This window comes from Lolium perenne, chromosome 2 (assembly GCF_019359855.2).
Source record: "Lolium perenne isolate Kyuss_39 chromosome 2, Kyuss_2.0, whole genome shotgun sequence".
NCBI classification, from domain to species: Eukaryota; Viridiplantae; Streptophyta; class Magnoliopsida; order Poales; family Poaceae; genus Lolium; species Lolium perenne.
Window position 1 is genome coordinate 214,124,099 of NC_067245.2, and position 22,164 is coordinate 214,146,262.

The following is a 22,164-nucleotide window of genomic DNA, read 5'->3' on the forward strand; positions in this document are numbered from 1 at the left end:
TAACCAAGAGAATATGCATAACATCTTTTATCCTGCCTGCCAATTTCACCGGGGCCAACTTGGAACTACATGCAATTAAGGTCTATCCTTTCGAATAGCCCATAACAAAGCATTAACACTTCATGAACACACAATATTCTCAAAACTATTGCATATATGATGGGGAAATAGAAGTTCCGTACTGAAATCATGTCACTCGGGCCGTACCAACACGCATTAAACATAGCAAAGGTGTACCAACACTCATACAAGAATATCCTCAAGACAAATACCTCAAATCTCGATACATATGGATGATTACATGATCAATCTCATCCAATCCCTTTCCACCTCACATGCCTACAGAGAACTACTCACACATGATGACGGAGAGTGAGCACATGGTTATTGGTGATGACATTGGTGGCGATGATGATGGAGAAGACCTCGAAATCCCCCTCTCCAGCATGGAGAGCAGGACCAATCTGGCCCCCGAAACAAAGATTTTGGATGTGACGGTGATTTGTTTCGCTAAAAAGTATGTGCCTCTAGATACCTAGGTTTTTCATGTATATATGGGGGTACGCCAAAGGAGACTCCGAGACGACACTCCAGGGCCGAAATAGCATGGGTGGCGCGCCCAGTAGAGGGGGCGTGCCACATGTACTCTTTTGGGCCTCGTGGCTCCTCTGGTGTGGTTCCAAAGCCTCTGGTTCCTTATTTTGGTGAAAACCAGCGTGGTATTTTTCCTCGATTTGAATTCCTGTGAAAATAGACAAAAATAAGACTTTTGCTAAAAAGAGCGTCAGATTCGGAAGTTTTATCCAAGTATGGTGAGATTACAGAGCAAATCATCGAGAAAAGTACTTGGAAAATTAGTTACATTTGAGATGTATCAGCTTCCCCAAGCTTAGGTCACTATTTGTCCTCAAACAACTCAAACACAGTCTAGAAGCGATAAAATACTTTGACAAGAACTTTGCTCTATGCATGCATATCAGTTTAACATAGCAAGTATTTGGAACATAGCTTTATCAATGAATAGCAAAGTGTTAACAAAAGTTCACTATGTTGGTGTTCCATTATTTATACATGGTGCAAAGAAGATAATATATGGTAACACTACTTGGCATGATTATTGATAGTAGCAATGAACAAGGTCCTCACATCGCATTTGATTGAATCATCGGTAAGGTTTTTGAGACCTTTGATTCTTTCAGTTGTTGACTAATAATTAATTCACCATGCTTGCATTGCAAACTAAATACTTGGGTGATGTTGTATCCTTCCAGTCCTTCAACCTTTAAACACTCATAGAATATCCATACATGAGTAAGTGGCTAGTATCTTTAGTTGACCAAATGGTGGAGTGGAAGTAGGATAGGTGCTTGCTTATAAGCTCGATCTACACCTTATATGAGAGATAGGGGTTTTGCGCCTTGAATATGAACTTGTATTTGCATTTTTCATTTAGCTTCACTCGTATAGGCATTTCTCGGTTTTTGCCTTTCTTTGGTGGGTACTTCTTAGTTTTTTGCCATTTCTTTGGTATCCTCACAATAGCAAGCACATTGGGTTCTTTTTTTCAGGATAGTGGCTCATGGATATTGATGACCCACAAGTATAGGGGATCGCAACAGTCTTCGAGGGAAGTAAAACTCAATTTATTGATTCGACACAAGGGGAGCCAAAGAATATTTGTAAGCCTTAACAGCGGAGTTGTCAATTCAGCTGCACCTGGAAACAGACTTCCTCGCAAGAGTTTATCAGTAGTAACAGTTTTATAGCAGTAGCAGTGGTGAATTATCAGCAGCAGTGTAACAAAGACAGCAGTAGTGATTATAGTAAACAGCATGATTAAAATACTGTAGGCACAGGGATGGATGAACGGGCGTTGCATGGATGAGAGAAACTCATGTAACAATCAAGGTAGGGCATTTGCAGATAATAATAAAGCGGTATCCAAGTACTAATCAATCAATAGGCATGTGTTCCATATATAGTCGTACGTGCTCGCAATGAGAAACTTGCACAACATCTTTTGTCCTACCAGCCGGTGGCAGCCGGGCCTCTAGGGAATCTACTGGAAATTAAGGTACTCCTTTTAATAGAGCACCGGAGCAAAGCATTAACACTCCGTGAACACATGTGATCCTCATATCACCGCCTTCCCCTTCGGTTGTCCCAATTTCTGTCACTTTGGGGCATCGGGTTCCGGACAACAATACGTGTATACAACTTGCAGGTAAGATCATAAAACAATGCATATCATCATGAAACAATAACATGTTCAGATCTGAGATCATGGCACTCGGGCCCTAGTGACAAGCATTAAGCATAACAAGTTGCAAAAATATCATAAAAGTACCAATTACGGATACTAGGCACTATGCCCTAACAATCTATGCTATTACATGACCAATCTCATCCAATCCCTACCATCCCCTTCAACCTACAGCGGGGGAATTACTCACACATGGATGGGGGAAACATGGCTGGTCGATGGAGAGGCGTCGGTGGTGATGATGGCGATGATCTCCTCCAATTCCCCGTCCTGGCGGAGTGCCAGAACGGAGTTTCTGGTCCCGAGATGGAGTTTTGCGATGGCGGCGGTGTTCTGGATGTCTTCTGGCGATTTCGTCTAACCCCCCGTGCGTTTTTAGGTCGAAGATGTTAAGTAGTCCAGAGGGGGGCGTCGGAGGCCGGCCGAGGGGGCCTCACCATAGGGTGGCGCGCCCCCCTCCTAGGCCGCGCCGGCCCATGGTGTGGGGGCCGTGGGCCCCCCCTGGCCTGCCCTTCTGGCTCCGTGAATCTTCTGGAAAAATAAGCCCTTTGACATTAATTCCGGGGATTTTCCTGAAAGTTGAATTTCTGCACAAAAACGAGACACCAGAGCAATTCTGCTGAAAACAGCGTTAGTCCGTGTTAGTTGTATCCAAAATACACAAATTAGAGGCAAAACAATAGCAAAAGTGTTCGGGAAAGTAGATACGTTTTGGGCGTATCAGATATTTGCCCACCAACACAATGATAGCCATGTTGGTGGAATTAACTTAAAGGCTGAAGATACTATCAACTGACTTACATATGAATCAACGATGAGGTTCACCATTTGAAAGACTGGACTGACACACAAACATCGACCTTCATATTTCAAAGGCACATAGGAATACAAATATTCATCATTGAATATGTGACATGTTCATAATAACAAACATAATGGGATGTATAGACTTTTATTCAAAGCTATTATATGTGAATCAAGTCAAAATAATGTTCCTAAATAGTATCTCATTTGCCTCATTATATAGCGATAAGAACACAAATAGGATAAACATCCATTACTACTTCCCTAAGTATTGATGAAACTATGCACAAGCACTTGCTATTGTTAAATTGCACACATAAATATAGCAAAGGTGCCATACCTCTTTCATCAATTCATACATACTGATTCATCATTGTTGTTCTTCCTCTCCTAACTCGAACTGCACAACACAACACATTCCCGCTCAGTACAAGTGAAGGCTAGCAATAGACTGGGAAGCGACAATCAAGAGAGCAGTAACTGTCAAAATCATGCTTGCGACAAAATAAATTAACGGAGGCATAAAAGTGATACAAGAACTCTGAGGTGAAGTAAATCATCGAGTCTTAATTGACTTTTGTTCAGTCATATGCATGCGTGAGCATGTGCCAAGTTGATTCAAGTGAATTATTCAGAGGAGGATACCACAATATCATATCTATCTATGAATAAAACAATGCAAGCAAATATTTATGACATACTACTCATATTAATAGATTGGAGCTAATCATGAGAGATCATGAACTACTAGACTTTCTTAAATGACATATACCTCACATGAACCAACTAAGCATGCTCACATGGATGAGTATATGTACAAAAATGAAAACAAATAGAGTTCATACCAACCTCTCACCATAGTCGGATTGTCGTAGATCGTCATTATTGCCTTTCACTTGTGTAGCTTGAATAATATGGAATGAAAACCAAGCTCCAACCACCGAAGACCGTTGAACTCCATAATGAAATTTACAAAACCAAAGAAGAACAGCAAATATTTTTGGTGTTTTCGAATTGAAAACAAGAGCAAAAGGAAACAAGCAAACAAAGCAAAATCTTTTTGGATTTTCTTATAGCAAACCAACGATAGCAAATAAAGCAAAATAAGAGCAAGAAACCAAAATAAACAAATGGTAAAGAGAAACAACAGAAATATTTTTGGTCTTTTTGTGTTTTAGGAAAGAAACAAAGCAAAAACAAGAAAATGAAAACTAAAAGAGTCGCATAAACAGAAAGCAGTAGAAATTCGTCAAACTTGACAGCAGTACAGTAATCGATTTTTAAGAAATTCTTCCGCTGCCCAGCTCGAAAAGTGTTCAACTAATGAAAGTTAGATAACAACCTGGGGAACATGCACAAAAATTGGCTTCGCAAAATAATGTTCTGGCTGTTTTTGAGATTTTTTTTGGTATCAGTCCAGAATCTGTTTTTCAATCAGCACTTCCCCAAATATCATCTCCCTCTTATTAGAAAACCACTTTAAGAAGCTAAACAAGTATGTACAAGTATCCAGCAACTATAATATGCAATGAATGAGTGATGCCGGTATACCTCCCCCCAAGCTTAGGCTTTTGGCCTAAGTGGAGATCAACCCTAGCGAAGGTCAGGGTTCCACGCCGGTGGATCATACATGGCGTGATCATAATAAGGTCCCGGTGCAGAAAAAAAGGGTGAAGGCTCCTCATGCCCAAAATGTTGATGCGAAGAACTCGCTGCATCGGATGACAAGTCGAGGTGTTCCTCGGTCTCCTCCGTGCCATCCCCTGCATGATGGCCTTCCCCTTCTATGTATGCATTCAGTTCACCTTCAGTGACTGGCCAATCCTTCCTGGAATCAAGGTTAAACAAAACAGGTGCAGGTAATCCTACTAGCCTTTTAGTTTTCTTGTAAAATGTTATCTTGTAAGACAGGTTACTCAAATTAGACAAATCAGAAACAAAATCATGTTTAATCATGGAGACAATGTCAAGTTTCTCCATGGAGAGCTGAATATCAAGATGATGAGGTTCTACACCATGCATAGATAATAAACGAGAGGCGATGAGACCTCCACAAATTCCTCCCTTCTCACGGTTAGTAGCAAGTCTATAGGCTATCAAAGCACCTAAGTTATAAGTCCTATCGCCTTGCAATGCAGCAGCTAGGAAAGCCAAATCCTGGATAGATAACCTATTTGCATTCTTTCTAGCAAGAACGCACTTGGTGATGAAATAAGCAAAGTAGCGAATAGCTGGTAGTTGAATACTACTGATTTTACCACTATCGTCTGAGAAGCTTCTCCCTTGACAAATCATCTTGTATAGACTCAAGAGCTCCTGCGGTAGTCCCCTAACCTTCTCGCATGATCCCCATTGTGGCACTCTAATTGCTGCATAAAAATCATCAAAAGGCAAGTTGACAGTTTTATTATAGATTTTGTATCAAACCATGGGGTTAGTTTGGGACCAAATGAATTCAAAATCCTGCACTACCGACATGGTAAGTTTTTCATATTGGCGAGGTTCACCAACAACAAAACCTTCCAACCCTGCATTAGCAATCAGATTTTGAACATCCTGCAGGATTCCTGCACTCCTCATAAAATCAACGCAAATGGGTAGTAAGAGGGGTATACTCCTTCTTCGCGGTGAACTCTCATAACCTGTTGCACCTCCAATTCTTGTTGGTTGAGTTGGTGCCTATTCCACTCCATTTTCTGAATTTTTTCAACAAACATTATAAAAGTTGATTTGGAGACATATAATTGAGGGAAACTACTATAGGAACTTGGTAGAGTACTAAACATGCATCAAAACTAATTTTTACAACTTAGAACAAGCATGCAAGCTCACTAAACATGTTACCTACAGCAGCAAAATATTCAAGATATACTCAACCAAACAAAATTCTACTTGGATAATCGGAGGAGTCACATACCGGAGAGCAAATGTGCCAAATTTCAGACAAAAATCTGGGCTGAGCAAAGAGATCAAGAAATCTTGAGCTCTTGAGCAGAAACGCGAGTGAGAGAAAGTGAGTACGAGTTTTTTCGGGAGAGAAAGTGAGATGGGAGGAAGAGATGGATAAGTGGGGCAAGGAGGGGCCCACACCACAGGGTGGCGCGCCCCCCTCCTTGGCCGCGCCGGCTGGTGGGGTGCAGCCCTGTGGTGCCCCACTGGTCATCCCTAGGTGCTCCCAGATGCCTCTTCGAAAAATAAGACCAACGGTATAATTTTTGTAAATTTTTGAAAACTTTGAAAAATGCACATTTCTAGGTGTCAAAATTATTATTACAGGGCAGAAAAAGATTTTCAAACCTCTAAGCAACTAAGCATCTTGCAAAATAAGTAGTGCTACAGCAAGTAAAGCAAGTGGAGAAGAAAGAAATGTTGTTTAGCTCTTCTATGCATATAAAATATACTTGTTAACAAGGTTGATCAAGTCTTGCCACCAAATAAATCTTACATGTCATAAGAAGAAATAAACCTCAAATCAATCATGTTACCTTATATTGTATTGATATGGATCCAATCACAAGAGTTTGATATTCTTCTGTAGGCTCATATATTGGACAATCAATATCTCCCACTTTGATAGATCTCAAATTAGAAATTGTATTAACTCCATATACTTTATCAATCCTCTTGGGAAAATAAACAGTATGTTCCTTGTCATCGACATTGAAAGTAACTTTTCCTTTATTGCAATCAATAACAGCCCCTGCGGTGTTAAGAAAAGGTCTCCCAAGAATAATAGACATATTATCATCTTCAGGCATTTCCAACACAACAAAATCAGTTAATATTAAGCAATTATTAGTAACTTGAACAGGAACATCCTCACATATACCAACAGGAATAGCAGTAGATTTATCCGCCATTTGCAAACATATATCAGTTGGTATCAACTTATCTAAATAAAGTCTCTTATAAAGAGAAAAAGGCATAACACTAACACCTGCTCCCAAATCACATAGAGCAGTTCTAACATAATTATTCCTGATTGAACAAGGGATAGTCGGTATACCTGGGTCGCCCAGCTTCTTTGGAACCTTACCATTGAAAGAGTAATTAGCAAGCATAGTGGAAATCTCCTCATTAGGAATTTTCCTTTTGTTAGAGACAATATCTTTCATATACTTTGAATAAGGAGGCAATTTAATAGCATCAGTCAAAGGGATTTGCAAAAACAAAGGTTTCATCCAATCACAAAATTTATTATAGTGTTCTTATTCCTTTGATTTTAGTTTCTTAGCAGGAAAAGGCATTTGCTTTTGAACCCAAGGTTCTCTTTCATTACCATGTTTCTTAGCAATACAATCTTCTTTAGTATACTTTTTATTTTTAGCATGCTTTTCAGGTTCATCTTCAACCTCTTCTTTATCAGAAGCATCATTATTATCATTATCTTTATCATGTTCATTACCACTTTCAGTTTCAGCATCAGAAATAGAAATACTATTAGGATCATTAATAGGCTCAGAGGATTCTACAATAGTTTTATGTTTCTTTTTCTTTTTCTTAGAAGGAGCACTAGTTTCAGTTCGTTGAGAATCTTGTTCAACTCATTTGGGATGCCCTTCAGGATATAGAGGATCCTGGGTAGAAACACCGCCTCTAGTTGTTACTTCATAAGCATGTTTTTCTTTAGAACTATTTTTTAACAAGTCATTTTGTACTTTAGTGAGTTGATCAATTTGAGTTTGAACCATATGAAAATGTTTAACAAGCATCTTAACGTCATTGGAGGTTCTCTCCACAATACCATGCAATTCACTAATAGCTCGGGAATTTTCCATTAAATGATTCTCTACTCTCATATTAAAATTATTTTGCTTAACAATATAATTATCAAACTCATCTAACCATTGAGCAGGAGGTTTTGAATACGGAATATCTTCCCTAGTAAAGCGTTGAAGAGAGTGTACCTCAATCATGGATGAAGGGGGAGTTATCTTACATAAATCTTCTATGGGAGGTAAATTCTTCACATCTTCGGATTTAATACCCTTCTCTTTAAGAGATTTCTTGGCTTCCCTCATATCTTCATCATTTAATTTAATCATACCCCTCTTCTTCAATATTGGTGTCGGGGTTGGTTCAGGTGTAGCCCAATCATCATGATTCCGGCCTATTCTAGCCAATAATTCTTCAGCGTTGTCTGGAGTTCTTTTCCTAAAAACACAACCAACACAACTATCCTGGTATGCCCTAGACTCAATGGTTAGTCCACTATAAAATATATCAAGTAAATCATGCTTTTTCAAATCATGTCCAGGCCGAGCTCTAATAAGAGAGCAAAATCTCGCCCAAGCCTCAGGCAATTTCTCTCCATCTTCCTGGTCAAAATTATAAATTCTCTGCAAAGCGATATGTTGAGCACTAGCAGGAAAGTATTTCCGAAAGAAAACATCAAGCAAATCTTTTGGACTATCAATAGAATCAAGCGGCAAACTATTATACCAAGTTTTAGCATCATCCTTTAATGAGAAAGGAAAAAATTAGCAACGAAATAAGTACGCTTCTTAACATCATCAGAAAACAAGCTACTCAGAGTAGACAACTCAATCATGTGTTCTACAGTACTTTCTTTTTCAGTACCACAAAAAGGTGTTTTCTCAACAATAGATATAAGAGATAAATCAAGAAAAAAATCATAATCCTTATCCTTAATGTTTATAGGAGATGTGGCAAATTTAGGATCAGGAGACAGTTTATATCTAACAGTATGTTGTGCAAGAAGCTTTTCAATATTACTTGTACCAGTAGTTGCATTGCATTTATCAATGAAATCATCATCAAATTCTACATAATCTTCATCAAGATCATCACTAGAGTATTCAACAGACTCAGATGAATTAACAGGTGTAGCAGTATTTTCATTAGGAATTTCAGTACTTTCAATTTGTCTAGACCTAGCAATTGTAGCATCTAGAAAAGATCCTAATGAACCATCATTATCAAGCACAGCAGAAGCATCATCAAAATTATAAGAGGAATTTTCAGATTCAGCAGAAGTACCAGCATTTGAAGCTTGTGGTGGTGAAACAAGTTTACTTATCACAGATGGTGAATCAAGAGCAGCAGAGGTACTCAGAGTTGTACCTTTTCTTGTAGTGGATGGTAATATGGCGACTTTAGTATCGCGAGGTTTACCCATGATGGAGAATTTGCAGCGAACAATATCAATCCAAGTGAACTTGCAAATAAAGCTATGCTCCCCGGCAACGGCGCCAAAAAATAGTCTTGATGACCCACAAGTATAGGGGATCGTAACAGTCTTCGAGGGAAGTAAAACCCAATTTATTGATTTGACACAAGGGGAGCCAAAGAATATTTGTAAGCCTTGACAGCGGAGTTGTCAATTCAGCTGCACCTGGAAACAGACTTCCTCGCAAGAGTTTATCAGTAGTAACAGTTTTATAGCAGTAGCAGTGGTGAATTATCAGCAGCAGTGTAACAAAGACAACAGTAGTGATTATAGTAAACAGCATGATTAAAATAATGTAGGCACATGGATGGATGAACGGGCGTTTCATGGATGAGAGAAACTCATGTAACAATCAAGGTAGGGCATTTGCAGATAATAATAAAGTGGTATCCAAGTACTAATCAATCAATAGGCATGTGTTCCATATATAGTCGTACGTGCTCGCAATGAGAAACTTGCACAACATCTTTTGTCCTACCAGCCGGTGGCAGCCGGGCCTCTAGGGAATCTACTGGAAATTAAGGTACTCCTTTTAATAGAGCACCGGAGCAAAGCATTAACACTCCGTGAACACATGTGATCCTCATATCACCGTCTTCCCATTCGGTTGTCCCAATTTCTATCACTTTGGGGCCTCGGGTTCCGGACAACAATACGTGTATACAACTTGCAGGTAAGATCATAAAACAATGCATATCATCATGAAACAATAACATGTTCAGATCTGAGATCATGGCACTCGGGCCCTAGTGACAAGCATTAAGCATAACAAGTTGCAACAATATCATAAAAGTACCAATTACGGATACTAGGCACTATGCCCTAACAATCTTATGCTATTACATGACCAATCTCATCCAATCCCTACCATCCCCTTCAGCCTACAGCGGGGGAATTACTCATACATGGATGGGGGAAACATGGCTGGTCGATGGAGAGGCGTCGGTGGTGATGATGGCGATGATCTCCTCCAATTCCCCGTCCCGGCGGAGTGCCAGAACGGAGTTTCTGGTCCCGAGACGGAGTTTCGCGATGGTGGCGGTGTTCTGGATGTCTTCTGGCGATTTCGTCTAACCCCCCGTGCGTTTTTAGGTCGAAGACGTTAAGTAGTCCAGAGGGGGGCGTCGGAGGCCGGCCGAGGGGGCCTCACCATAGGGCGGCGCGCCCCCCTCCTAGGCCGCGCCGGCCCATGGTGTGGGGGGCGTGGGCCCCCCCTGGCCTGCCCTTCTGGCTCCGTGAATCTTCTGGAAAAATAAGCCCTTTGACATTAATTCCGGGGATTTTCCTGAAAGTTGAATTTCTGCACAAAAACGAGACACCAGAGCAATTCTGCTGAAAACAGCGTTAGTCGGTGTTAGTTGTATCCAAAATACACAAATTAGAGGCAAAACAATAGCAAAAGTGTTCGGGAAAGTAGATACGTTTTGGACATATCAGATATTTGCCCACCAACACAATGATAGCCATGTTGGTGGAATTAACTTAAAGGCTGAAGATACTATCAACTGACTTACATATGAATCAACGATGAGGTTCACCATTTGAAAGACTGGACTGACACACAAACATCGACCTTCATATTTCAAAGGCACATAGGAATACAAATATTCATCATTGAATATGTGACATGTTCATAATAACAAACATAATGGGATGTATAGATTTTTATTCAAAGCTATTATATGTGAATCAAGTCAAAATAATGTTCCTAAATAGTATCTCATTTGCCTCATTATATAGCGATAAGAACACAAATAGGATAAACATCCATTACTACTTCCCTAAGTATTGATGAAACTATGCACAAGCACTTGCTATTGTTAAATTGCACACATAAATATAGCAAAGGTGCCATACCTCTTTCATCAATTCATACATACTGATTCATCATTGTTTTTTTTCCTCTCCTAACTCGAACTGCACAACACACTCACGTATGGAATAGTCAAGAGAGTATAACTTGGTTCATTTAGGACATCATTTCCAAAAGTTTGATCAACCGTACTATGGGCTTCTTCATCAACATTTTTTTTATAAAATGGTGTCAAGATGGTGGTTCATAATGGTTGTGATCCATATATATTAATAGCACTCATTGGGTATTATTTGCAAGTTCAACTAGCCACTTTTAGTGATGAAATTCAAAATCTGCCAACAAATTACAATAACTATGCAGCCCAGTTTGGCCCTACTTAAGCATCCCATAATTTTTTGCCAATTTTTGCGTGTGTAGGGGATAAAAAGTTATAGTTTCTGTAGAATTTTCAACCTAATCAGAGTTACAGATAAAAAAATGAAAAATAAAACAGTGAGCAGCACAGTGTAGATTTCAGCTACTCCTTATGCGTGCTTTTCAAAAACGAAAATCTTTTGTAGTTTTCAGTTTTGGGTGGCAAATACAACTAACTAAATAGCAAGAAATATAAAGGAACAAGTGAATTTTGTTTGGGTTTTTGGGTTTTTGTTGAGAGTAAACAATATGAAAAGGCTAAAAAGTAAAATTCTTTTTGGATTTTCAAATTTTGGGATAACAAAACTACAAATCAAACAACTTAGACAATGGTAGCATGGCATATACAATGGAAAATAAGGGAAGAAATCATACTCCCCTAAACTTGGTTGGAAGCTAGTAGCCTGGGTAGTGGGGGTATGACCCCACCAACCTTGCGATCCATCATCATAATAGATCACTGGCTGGTCCCATGGTGCCCACTCTGGAGGTGCGAGTTGATTCCCCATGTGAGAAGAAGAGCCCTCCCCCGGGCGATACTTGGGTGATGCAGGAGTGTCACCCCATGTGCGGTATGTTGGTGGTTCCGAAACATCATCCCATGAGGGCTCCTCCACTAGAGCTATCCATTTGTTTGATAACCTATCAAAATATTCAATACGAGGGAGAATAGGAGTCAAGCCTATCACACCTAACCATGAATTGATACATTATAACATCATCTTTACACACCTTATTATCCCCATGTGATGCAACACAGAGGAAACCAATAGGTTAGTTTCTATAATTTTAGTTTGCCTATTCTTAAACTTCCTTTCCTCTTTAATATGTTTATTAATGAAGGTAGCTACGGCTCCAGCAAAGAGGGGTTCTGTATAGTTATGAGATACAACATATGAAAAGGTTTTAGCAAGAATTACACCCAAATCATAATCATGATATCTACCCTCCTTTGCACACCTTAATAAATATAAAACAGGATCAGTGCAAGCAGTAGTGTTCTCCGTAGCAAGAAATCCCCTAACAAGAAATAGCACAAAATATCTAAGCCCAGGATGATGTATATGTGAAAGTTTACCTCTATGAATATCCTCAATCACATCTACGCTTATGCTTATCCAGAACTCCTGGAGACTACTATCAAAATCACTTAGGATTTCCAACCAACTTCCAGCATTTGGAACACGTAGAGCTTTACAACATTCTTCCAAAGACATAACAAATCTTTGTTGTTTCATGAGCCCAGTGTTGGGGGTGTTCTTACCTCTCTTGCTTAGCTTCTCTTCGGTGTGAACAAACCTGAAGGTGGCTAGGAATTCTCTACTTATCTCGGCATGTCTTTTGGGGATGGCTTGCAAAGCCTTCCAACCCCGTTTGAGCTAGAAAGTAGTTAAAGTCTTCTTCTATATATGTGCAACATCTTCAGCACTCGGGGTTTTGCCATCTTGTGGCGTGCATGTCCAATACTTCTGCCTTGCTAAGCATGTCATCCTCCCACAAATGTTCTTCATCAAGGTTGATGGAGACTATTGTGCTTCTTCTTGACCTTAGAGCACCAAGGAGGCATTTTCCCTTGTTCATGGTGAATGAGACCTTGCTGCACTTTAATCAAAAATCACTAAACAATTAGATGTAGCAAGTTATAACTACTGAGGAATGCTCATGGAGGGTCTACCAAGCAAGACTATAAATCATTTCAACCTATAAAATGAAAATCCATGGATTTTTCATGCATAAGAGGTGATACCAAAAACAACATTTTTCTCATAATAGAAAGCATCATATCAAAAATAAATTGGATGGGTGGAGGACTAACATACCAAGGAGTAATCCCTCCAAAGGAATATGAAAATATCCTCCCAAACTAGGAGATCAAAAATGGAGCAGCAAGGGAGTAAAAGAAAAAAATTGAGTGGTACCTGGTCGGGTTTTGAGAGGAAAGGATGAACCCGAGAGCTTGAAACAAGGGCAGGTGGCGCGTCGTGGTGAAGTGGGCATGCCACCAAGTCCCTTTTGGCCCATGCTTGTTGGTTTCCCTTGTCCTTTCACATGGTGGATCCTCTGTGCACAAAAATGACATAGGAATAATTTTGTGAATTTTGGAGAATATTTTCTATTTAGGATTTTTCAAAACTCAAAAACTATCAAAAACATGCACAAAATAATTAAAGTAACTTACATTAAGTGGAAGAATTCAAATAAACTTTGATACTACTGCAACAATATTTCAATAGAAATAATTATCTTATCATTATCATGTTAAGAAGGAGGTTGATCAAGTCTCATAATTACTATGAAAATGATAGAAACAATGATTATTTTATTGTTATGAGAGAAATTTTCAGGATACCTCGCAATAGATTGGAATTGTTCCAGCCATTATTGTTTAATATTTGGGCTTTGGAGGAGGAATGGGTATTTCAAAGCTTCCAATTGTAAGAACCCTTGGTTCAATGGTACACTCTTCTTTGGTGATTCACCATATTTCTTCTTTGGAAAATATATAGTGTGCGCCTTCCCTTTTACATTGAATGTAACCTTGCTTCAATACAATTAATCACAACCCCTGCAGTATTTGGAAAAGGTGTACCAAGAATAATTGATAAGTTATCATCGTCAGGCATTTCTAATATTACAAAGTCTGTAGGGATCTGCACATTAGCAATCATGATAGGAACATCTTCACACATACCGTGCAATAGGAATAAAAGTGGATTTATCAGCCATTTGAAGTGAAACTTCAGTGGGGACTAACTTATTTAAATTGAGTTTCTTATAAAGAGAAAAAGGCATGACACTTACTCCAGCTCCAAGGTCACCAAAGGCATACTTCACATAGGTATTTTTGATTGTGCAAGGAATAGTTGGAATACCTAGATCTCCACACATTTCATGTAGCTTTCCCTTAAAAGAATAGTCAGGAAGCATGGCAGTGATAGCTTCATTGGATATTTTCCTTTTGTTAGTAACAATATCTTTCGTATATTTAGAATAAGTAGGAATCTTAATAGCATCAACTAAAGTAATTTGCAAACATAAACTTTTTATAAATTCAATAAACTTTTCAAACATTGCATCATCTGAAGTTTTCATTGCCACTTGAGGATATGGTATGGGTCTTTGTACCCATGGATCTCTTTCCTTACCTTTTGGTTGAGGTGGAGGCTTCTTCTTGTTAATTTTTTCCATAGAACATTGAGTGTCTTCCCTTGCAGTAGGCTCAAATTCTTCATTATTCTCATCTTCATGTGGCTCTTCATTTGGTTGAGACATTTCCACATCATCTTCTTCATTATTATTATTATCTTCCGTTTCAACATCAGAAATAGATACATCATTGTCTTATTCTTCAGTCCATTAACTTCACTTTCATTTGGAGATTATCATACAAAACAATTCTTCTTAAGAGCCTCTTGCTCTTTTCTCTTTTGATGCCCATCAGGATAATCAGGATCCTGAGTGTTGGAGCATCCCCTAGTGTTAACTCCACTAACTAACCTCTTCTCAGCAAGAAGCTTCTCATATAGTTTGGTTTGAAGATAAATCATTTGCTACACTTGATTATTCATCATTTTGCAATGCTTAATAGTCATCTTAATAGAATCTACACACGAACTTACCCTTTCATGAAGAACTTTGATTTTTTTAGAGTTTACTATTATATCCCTTTCAATATCATGGTCAAAAGCTTTTTGGTAATAAGTAAAGTCATCTAAATGACCAACATAGGATATTTCAGTAGGAGGTGATACCTTTCCATTACCTCCGGCAGAACATATAGCATGAACTTGGATAGGAAAACATAGTTTATCAATACGAAACTTGACACCCGTTTCAGAAAGTTCCTTCAAGTCGGAAGTTTTAATTCCCCTTTCTTTAATAGACCTTGACGCTTCTTTCATGTCCTCGTTAGATAATTTATGAATACCTCTCGGGTTATGGATCACTTCAATTTTCTCTTCTTCTTAAATATGTGAATCATTATAATTTTGATTAATGGTGTTCAAAAGTTCTTTAGCTTCCCCAACAGCCCCGTGCCTGAAAATATTGCCTCCAACATTGTCTAGATAAGATCTAGATCTTTCAGTAAGACCATTGTAAAATGTACCAAGGAACTCATTATCTTTAAAAACGTGAGGATCACATCTCCTCTCAAGGGGACAATATCTCCCCAAGCTTGAGGAATACCATCCTCCTTACTTTGCACAAAGTTACTAATTTCAGCAATCATGACATGTATTTTACTAGAAGGGAAATTCTTATTATAGAACAAGTATATGCACACCTCTTTGCTAGTGATTGACTTTGGAGCTAATGAGTTATACCAAGATTTTCTTTTCATACCAAAGAGAAAGGAAATAATTTCAAGAAGTAATAGCGTTGTTGGATTTACTTTTCCCATATAGGCAAGATAGGTCATGAAGATTTCTTAGGTGTTCATATGGTAATTCATCTTCTTTACCATAGAATTTATATACTTCGACCCTTTCTATTATTTCAGGGTAAACAATGAACTCATAATATTTATATTTAATGTATATTGCAGGTGCATAAATTTTACTAGCCACATGGAATACCTCTTATAGGCAAGTACTCAGACTAGCATCATATTTATCCAAATCATCTAAATTAAGTTTCATGAAAGCTTCAATAAAAACAATATCTTCTTCAGAATGTGTTGATTTAGAGCTAGTTGCAATATCATTTTCGTCATAAAGTTCATTGTCTTCATATTCAGATTCTATATCATCATTAGATAAATACTTAGATAAATCATGTGTCCCCTCTTTATCCTTGTAGTGGAGGGCACAATTAACTTCTTAGCAAAATATTTATCCTTTCCCATGGTGAGAATTAAATAAGTACAACAATTAAATGATAACAAGTGGTCTTACCAATAAAGCTAGGTTTCTCGACAACGATGCTAGAAAATGTCTTGATGCCCACAAGTATAGGGGAGCACTGAAATCTTCGATGGAAAGTATTACCCAAATTTATAGTTCAACTCAAGGGGAACACAAGAATATCAGTAAGACTTTAGCAATTGAGACATCACTACCAACCACACATGTATATCAATAAAATCACAAAGCAAGTGGTGATTTATAGCAGTTGATTCAAAGCAATAGAACAAGTAGCAAACAATAGTAGAAGATTTCCAGTTTTCACCGAAGGTAGTGATGTGTAACTTTCAGTTGCTAAAGGCGTAAGCATGAGGTGATAGCGCATGAATGCTATTGATCATATAATGTAATTCTAATAACATATCATTTATATCTAATTTAGTTGTGTGTAGGTTTCTGATCTAAATATAGTTATGCATACTAACCAAGAGAATTTGCATAACATATTTTGTCCTGCCTGCCAATTTCACCGGGGCTAACTTGGAACTACATGAATTAAGGTCTATCCTTTCGAATAGCCCAGAACAAAGAATTCACACCTCATGAACACACAATATCCCCAAGCTATTGCATATATGATGGGGCAATAGAAGTTCTGTACTGAAATCATATCACTCGGGTTGTACCAACATGCATTAAACATAGCAAAGGTGTACCAACACTCATACAAGAATATCCTCAAGACAAATACCTCAAATCTTGATACATATGGATGATTACATGATCAATCTCATCCAATCCCTTTCCACCTCACATGCCTACAGAGAACTACTCACACATGATGGTAAAGAGTGAGCATATGGTTGTTGGTGATGAAGTTGGTGGCGATGATGGTGGAGTAGACCTCGAAATCCCCCCTCCGGCGTGGATAGTAGGACCAATCTGTCCCCCGAAATGAAAATTGTGGACGTGAGGGCGCTCTGTTTAGCGAAAAAGTCCTTGCCTCTGGATACCTGGGTTTTTCTGGTATATATGGGGGTACACCAAAGGAGAGACCGAGACGATGCTCCAGTGTTAAAATTGCATGGGTGGCACGCCCAGGGGCGCGCCACCTGTACTCTTTTGGGCCTTATGGCCCCTCTCGTGTGATTCCAAAGCCCGAGGCTCGTTGTTTTGGTGAAAAAATAGCGTGTTATTTTTTCTTGATTTTATTTCCCGCAAAAATAGACACAAAGATTCAACAATTTTATCCAAGTATCGTGAGATTTCGGAGCAAATCATCAAGCAAATTAGTTGGAAAAGTAGGTACATTTGAGATGTATCAGAAAGCTACAAGAATTTAAACATATTGACTCAATCTAGTTGCTTTGATTAGTTAGGTATATCCATCATGTCATTCTCCTAATTACATGACCCAACTATTAATTGACAACACATGTCCATGATTAGGAAATCTTAGCCATCATTAACCAATCGAACTTGTATTAGAGGCTTACTAGGGACACGATGTTATTTATGAAACTAGACATGTATTATGTTTCCAGTTAATATTATTCTAGTATGGAGTATAAACGTATATCATGAGCAATGAAATATGATAATAGTAATATTATTATTGTCTCTAGGGTATATTTCCAACACTATCTCGTTTATTTCATGTTAGAGCCCTCCTCAGAGGCAATGTGGACATTACATTTGAGACAATCACATTCATATGTTGTACAATATTATATAAGACGAATATTGCTCAGTTAGAGGCTTATGTCCCAACCAATTGTCTTCTCAGAATCTAGTGTTCTTCACATTATCAATTTCAAATGAACCTTTACTGAAAAAATCACTTTTGACATTCTTGAGGCCCTTTCAAAATGGCGGGTCAGTTGGATTGGTTGAAACTAAGATAAGGTTTTTATAGTGTATATATTTGTTGCATAGTAATTCTTTCCATGCACCCTCTTCATTTAAAAGCTTAAACAACCACTTGCTCAATAAGCATTTATTTTTATTTATAAAACCTCAACTCCCAACCCACCATGGTCGTTTGGTCTACAAACCATATTTCATTTAGTTAATATAGCTTTGCCTCATGAGCTAGCTCCGCTACAACGTCATGCCCGCCTCCATCTCATAGCACGCACCATCCTCTCCTTGCCCGCTGACGCACAACCACACACTAATCTACACTTTCGAGGATGCCGCTGTGTTCACCGCAACTCTCCTATGTCCCCTTTGGAGGCGAGGGCCGACGCCACCACGAGAAGCTGACTGCAACAACAACAAGGATGTGTGCTGGGAGCCTGGGAGGGGAAGCTAGAGGCGGTAGGGTTAGATTCCCTCGAGCCTCCCAGGAGTAGCGACTCATGGGCGATTTACACAGAAATAACCCTTTGTTGCAACTATAGCACAGACTGACCCTCCGGCGAAACTATTTCACCCATCTAACCCTTTTGTGTGGCGCCCCTCACATCGGCGCCACACCTCACTGTGTGGGGCCCATGCTGGCGGCGCCACTCCCCCAGCCGACGTGGCGCCCTCGACGCTGAGCTGTGCGCCGATCCGACGTGGCGACATGTGTGGCACCGCTCCCATCGGCGCCACACGGTGAAACTGTGGCGCCGCTCGGAAGGGCGCCACACATCCACTTATGTGTGGCGCCCGAGCCGCCCTCAGCCCGAGCCATCCTCAATTCCTCCTCTCTGTTTCGTTTGAAGAAGAAGAAGGCCGGCGGTTCCTCCTCCTCCCCCCTCTGCCCCCACCAAATCCACCACCAAATCATCAGATCTGCCTGGCCAATCTCTTCCCCATCCATTCCTCAAGGTAATCCCCTTCGAATCCTTTCCATTCATCCACTAATTTCATAGATCTTGCTAGATTTGGACATGAACCCTAGACATGGATTTTTTTGGTGGAAGTAGTGTATATGTTGAAATTCATAGCCTCATGTATGCATGTGTTTGAACCATAGATTTGTTGAAACCTAGATATGAAATTTTACATGTATGTGTTGACACCCTATGTATGTATGTGTTGAAATGTCTAATATTTGCCTAGCAAATGCATTCAAATGTGTTACATATGCCTAGTATTTGTGATGGAATAAGTCATATTTGCTAGGAATGGCTCATAATATGGTGTTTTATCCCTAGATATGAATGTATATGTATGTATATGATGTATGTGTGATGGCTTATTTGGATATATTCTCATGTATGTGTTGCTCATATTTGTTAGGAATGGATCATAATATGGTGTATTTGTGTAAACATGTAGGATGGTGTGGCTCCTAGATCAAGAGTATGACAGGGATCACCGGGCTTTTCATATGACGGAGAGGAGAACGGATCTTCACCCTTTGAAGATTCGTTACCATGGCACAGTGGATATGGCGTATGATGAGAGGTACACGGAGTTCATCCAGCCCACCGGTCTTCTCCCGTTCATCACGCTTGTAAGCCGGGGGGGGGGGGGGGCGAACATGAACGCCGCGGCACTCACCGCCCTTGTCGACCGGTGGAGGCCGGAGACACACACCTTCCACTTGAGGGCCGGCGAGATGACCCCTACTCTTCAGGATGTCTCAATGATACTTGGACTTCCTATTCAGGGCGAGCCACTGTGTATGAACACAGCTTCTGATGGGTGGCGCAGACAGATGGAGGACCTTATTGGCATGGCTCCTCCGCCGCCAGCACATCCAAAGGAGAGAGCTCCCGCCGGCGCACCTTTCGGTTGGATTAGGCTTAACTTTGGAGAATGCCCGGAAGAGGCCAACCGTGACACTATCAAGACATACACACGAGTGTACTTGTGGTACATGATTTCGAGGACTCTCTTTGCTGACAGTGGTGGGAAGTTGGCCCATTGGTGTTGGCTGAAGGCGCTTACGGTGTTGGAGCACCCGTGGAGTTGGGGAAGCCCGGCACTTGCCTACCTCTACCGGCAGGTGATGATTTGCTATGTGTACTATTCTTCTATAGTAGTCTGCTAGACAAAGTACTAACCCAATGTCTTATGTACGCAGTTGGACGAAGCTTGTCGCAGGACTGGGAGTGGCGGTATTGGTGGATGCTTGCTCCTACTTTCTGTATGGAGCTGGGACCGCCTATCAGTTGGGCGGCCCAGGATACTCAACGAGAGGCCATGGTCTCATTACCCGAACAACCCTGATCGGGAGCCGACTTGGGCATTTCTTTGGGACAATGTCTCGGAGATGACGAGCGATCCAAAGATCATGTACAAGCACTACACTGAGGAGTTGGATACTCTTACCGCTGAGCAGGTAACCGATTTTAATCCATCACTCTTTTTCAATGGGAGTTCATAAATTATACTGGCATGTTGTAAATTCTGAAATATTTGAATGCTGCAGGTTGATTGGGAGCCATATGGTACCTACTACCATATTGGCGCGGGGATGACTGACCTCAACCCCAAGTGCGTTGAGGAGGCGCGTTTCTGGCGTATGCGCTGCCCACTCATATGCATGTGGCTTGTTTAGTACCACCAGCCGCACAAAGTGATGAGACAGTCTGGGCTGTATCAGGAGTGCCCACCTCAGTGGCAAGACACGGACCAGACGCTTCATAGGTAAACTTCTTGAATCATGCGATGGAAGCTTGTTGATTGAAGAGATAGAATCTAACTTCTTGATTTTTGCAGGCTTGATAGGCAGTGGCAGAGGAAGATCACAAATTGACCTGACCATCATAGAGGCCACGTCACAACGTTCCAACACTGTTTGGAAGCGGTACGGACTGCTGGCCATGTGGAGATTGTCCCCCACGACTTGGCCGCTTTCAACAACTATCTCCAATGGTTTCATGAAAGCACGAGTATCGAGTTAGTGAAACCCGCGTATGATGACAACATCTTGGACGACCCCATCGAGTTCGATGAGGTTGCGCAAAGCCAGCACGACATCTATGCTCGTAAAGGAAGATCGACTTCTATTGCTTCCGAGCTGAACTTCGTGGTAATGTATTCTCTCGTTAGCTAGTACATCATCTACATTGCCATGTGATCGCTCAAATTTTGTATAATATGTTTGTCGCAGCGGTCCGAGATCCAAAAAACAGCTGAGGAGTGCGAGGTTGTTTAGGATCAGAGCCATACAGATGAGAAGCCTATTGGACCGATGCGGCATTTCATTAAGGTATGGTCACCAACTTTAAATGTAAGCTATTGTGTTCGGGTGGCTTTGTAACCATGACTTCCACGACGCAGAACACTGCACGAAAGATGCGGCGGTTAGCCAACTTGCTAGGTTGCCGCGACACCGAAATTGTGGCTACATCCTCTTCTGAAGAGGCGGAGATATGGGCTATTTTGTTGTTGTCAAACATGTGCTTACTAGTTTCAACTTTTGTAATCTCATGTGTTCATGTTTGTGAAGATTCCTGAAGACGACACCATCCCGAGTCAAGGCATTGTGAGTCAACGCAAGAAGCAAGCCACACGGTCAGCTTACCAGTTGAAGCCAAGGGGCAAGGCTCCAAACCGATACACTCCGGACGATTATGTCAACCGAGGAATGAAGGTTGTCATTGAGGAGGATGAGGCGCCGCCGCGGAGATCATCTTTGAGGAGGATGAGGAACGATGAGTCGTTATCTTCAGAGGAGGAGGAGGAGCAGCAGGAGCAGGAGCAGGAGGAGCAGCAGCAACAAGAGCCACGATAGCGGACGAAAAGGTTGGCCGTCCGGAAGCAGCCCGTGAGGAGGGGACGTCACGGAGGATAGATGCATTTACTACGTGTTGTTGTGAACTCTATCTTCATAAGTATCGTGTTGTGAACTCTATGTCATTTTGAACCATGTCTCTATTGCTACGTGTTG

General features: G+C 40.4%; 1 protein-coding gene across 1 annotated transcript; it reads left to right on the forward strand.

Annotated features, from left to right (window-relative positions):
* Nucleotides 1-19,223: 19,223 nt before the first annotated feature.
* Nucleotides 19,224-21,027, forward strand: LOC139835721 (protein MAIN-LIKE 1-like). The gene is made up of 4 exons (XM_071825585.1): nucleotides 19,224-19,273; nucleotides 19,602-20,307; nucleotides 20,701-20,765; nucleotides 20,991-21,027. Exons 1-4 carry the CDS (start codon nucleotides 19,224-19,226, stop codon nucleotides 21,025-21,027), a joined length of 858 nt encoding a protein of 285 aa, XP_071681686.1.
* Nucleotides 21,028-22,164: the final 1,137 nt, after the last annotated feature.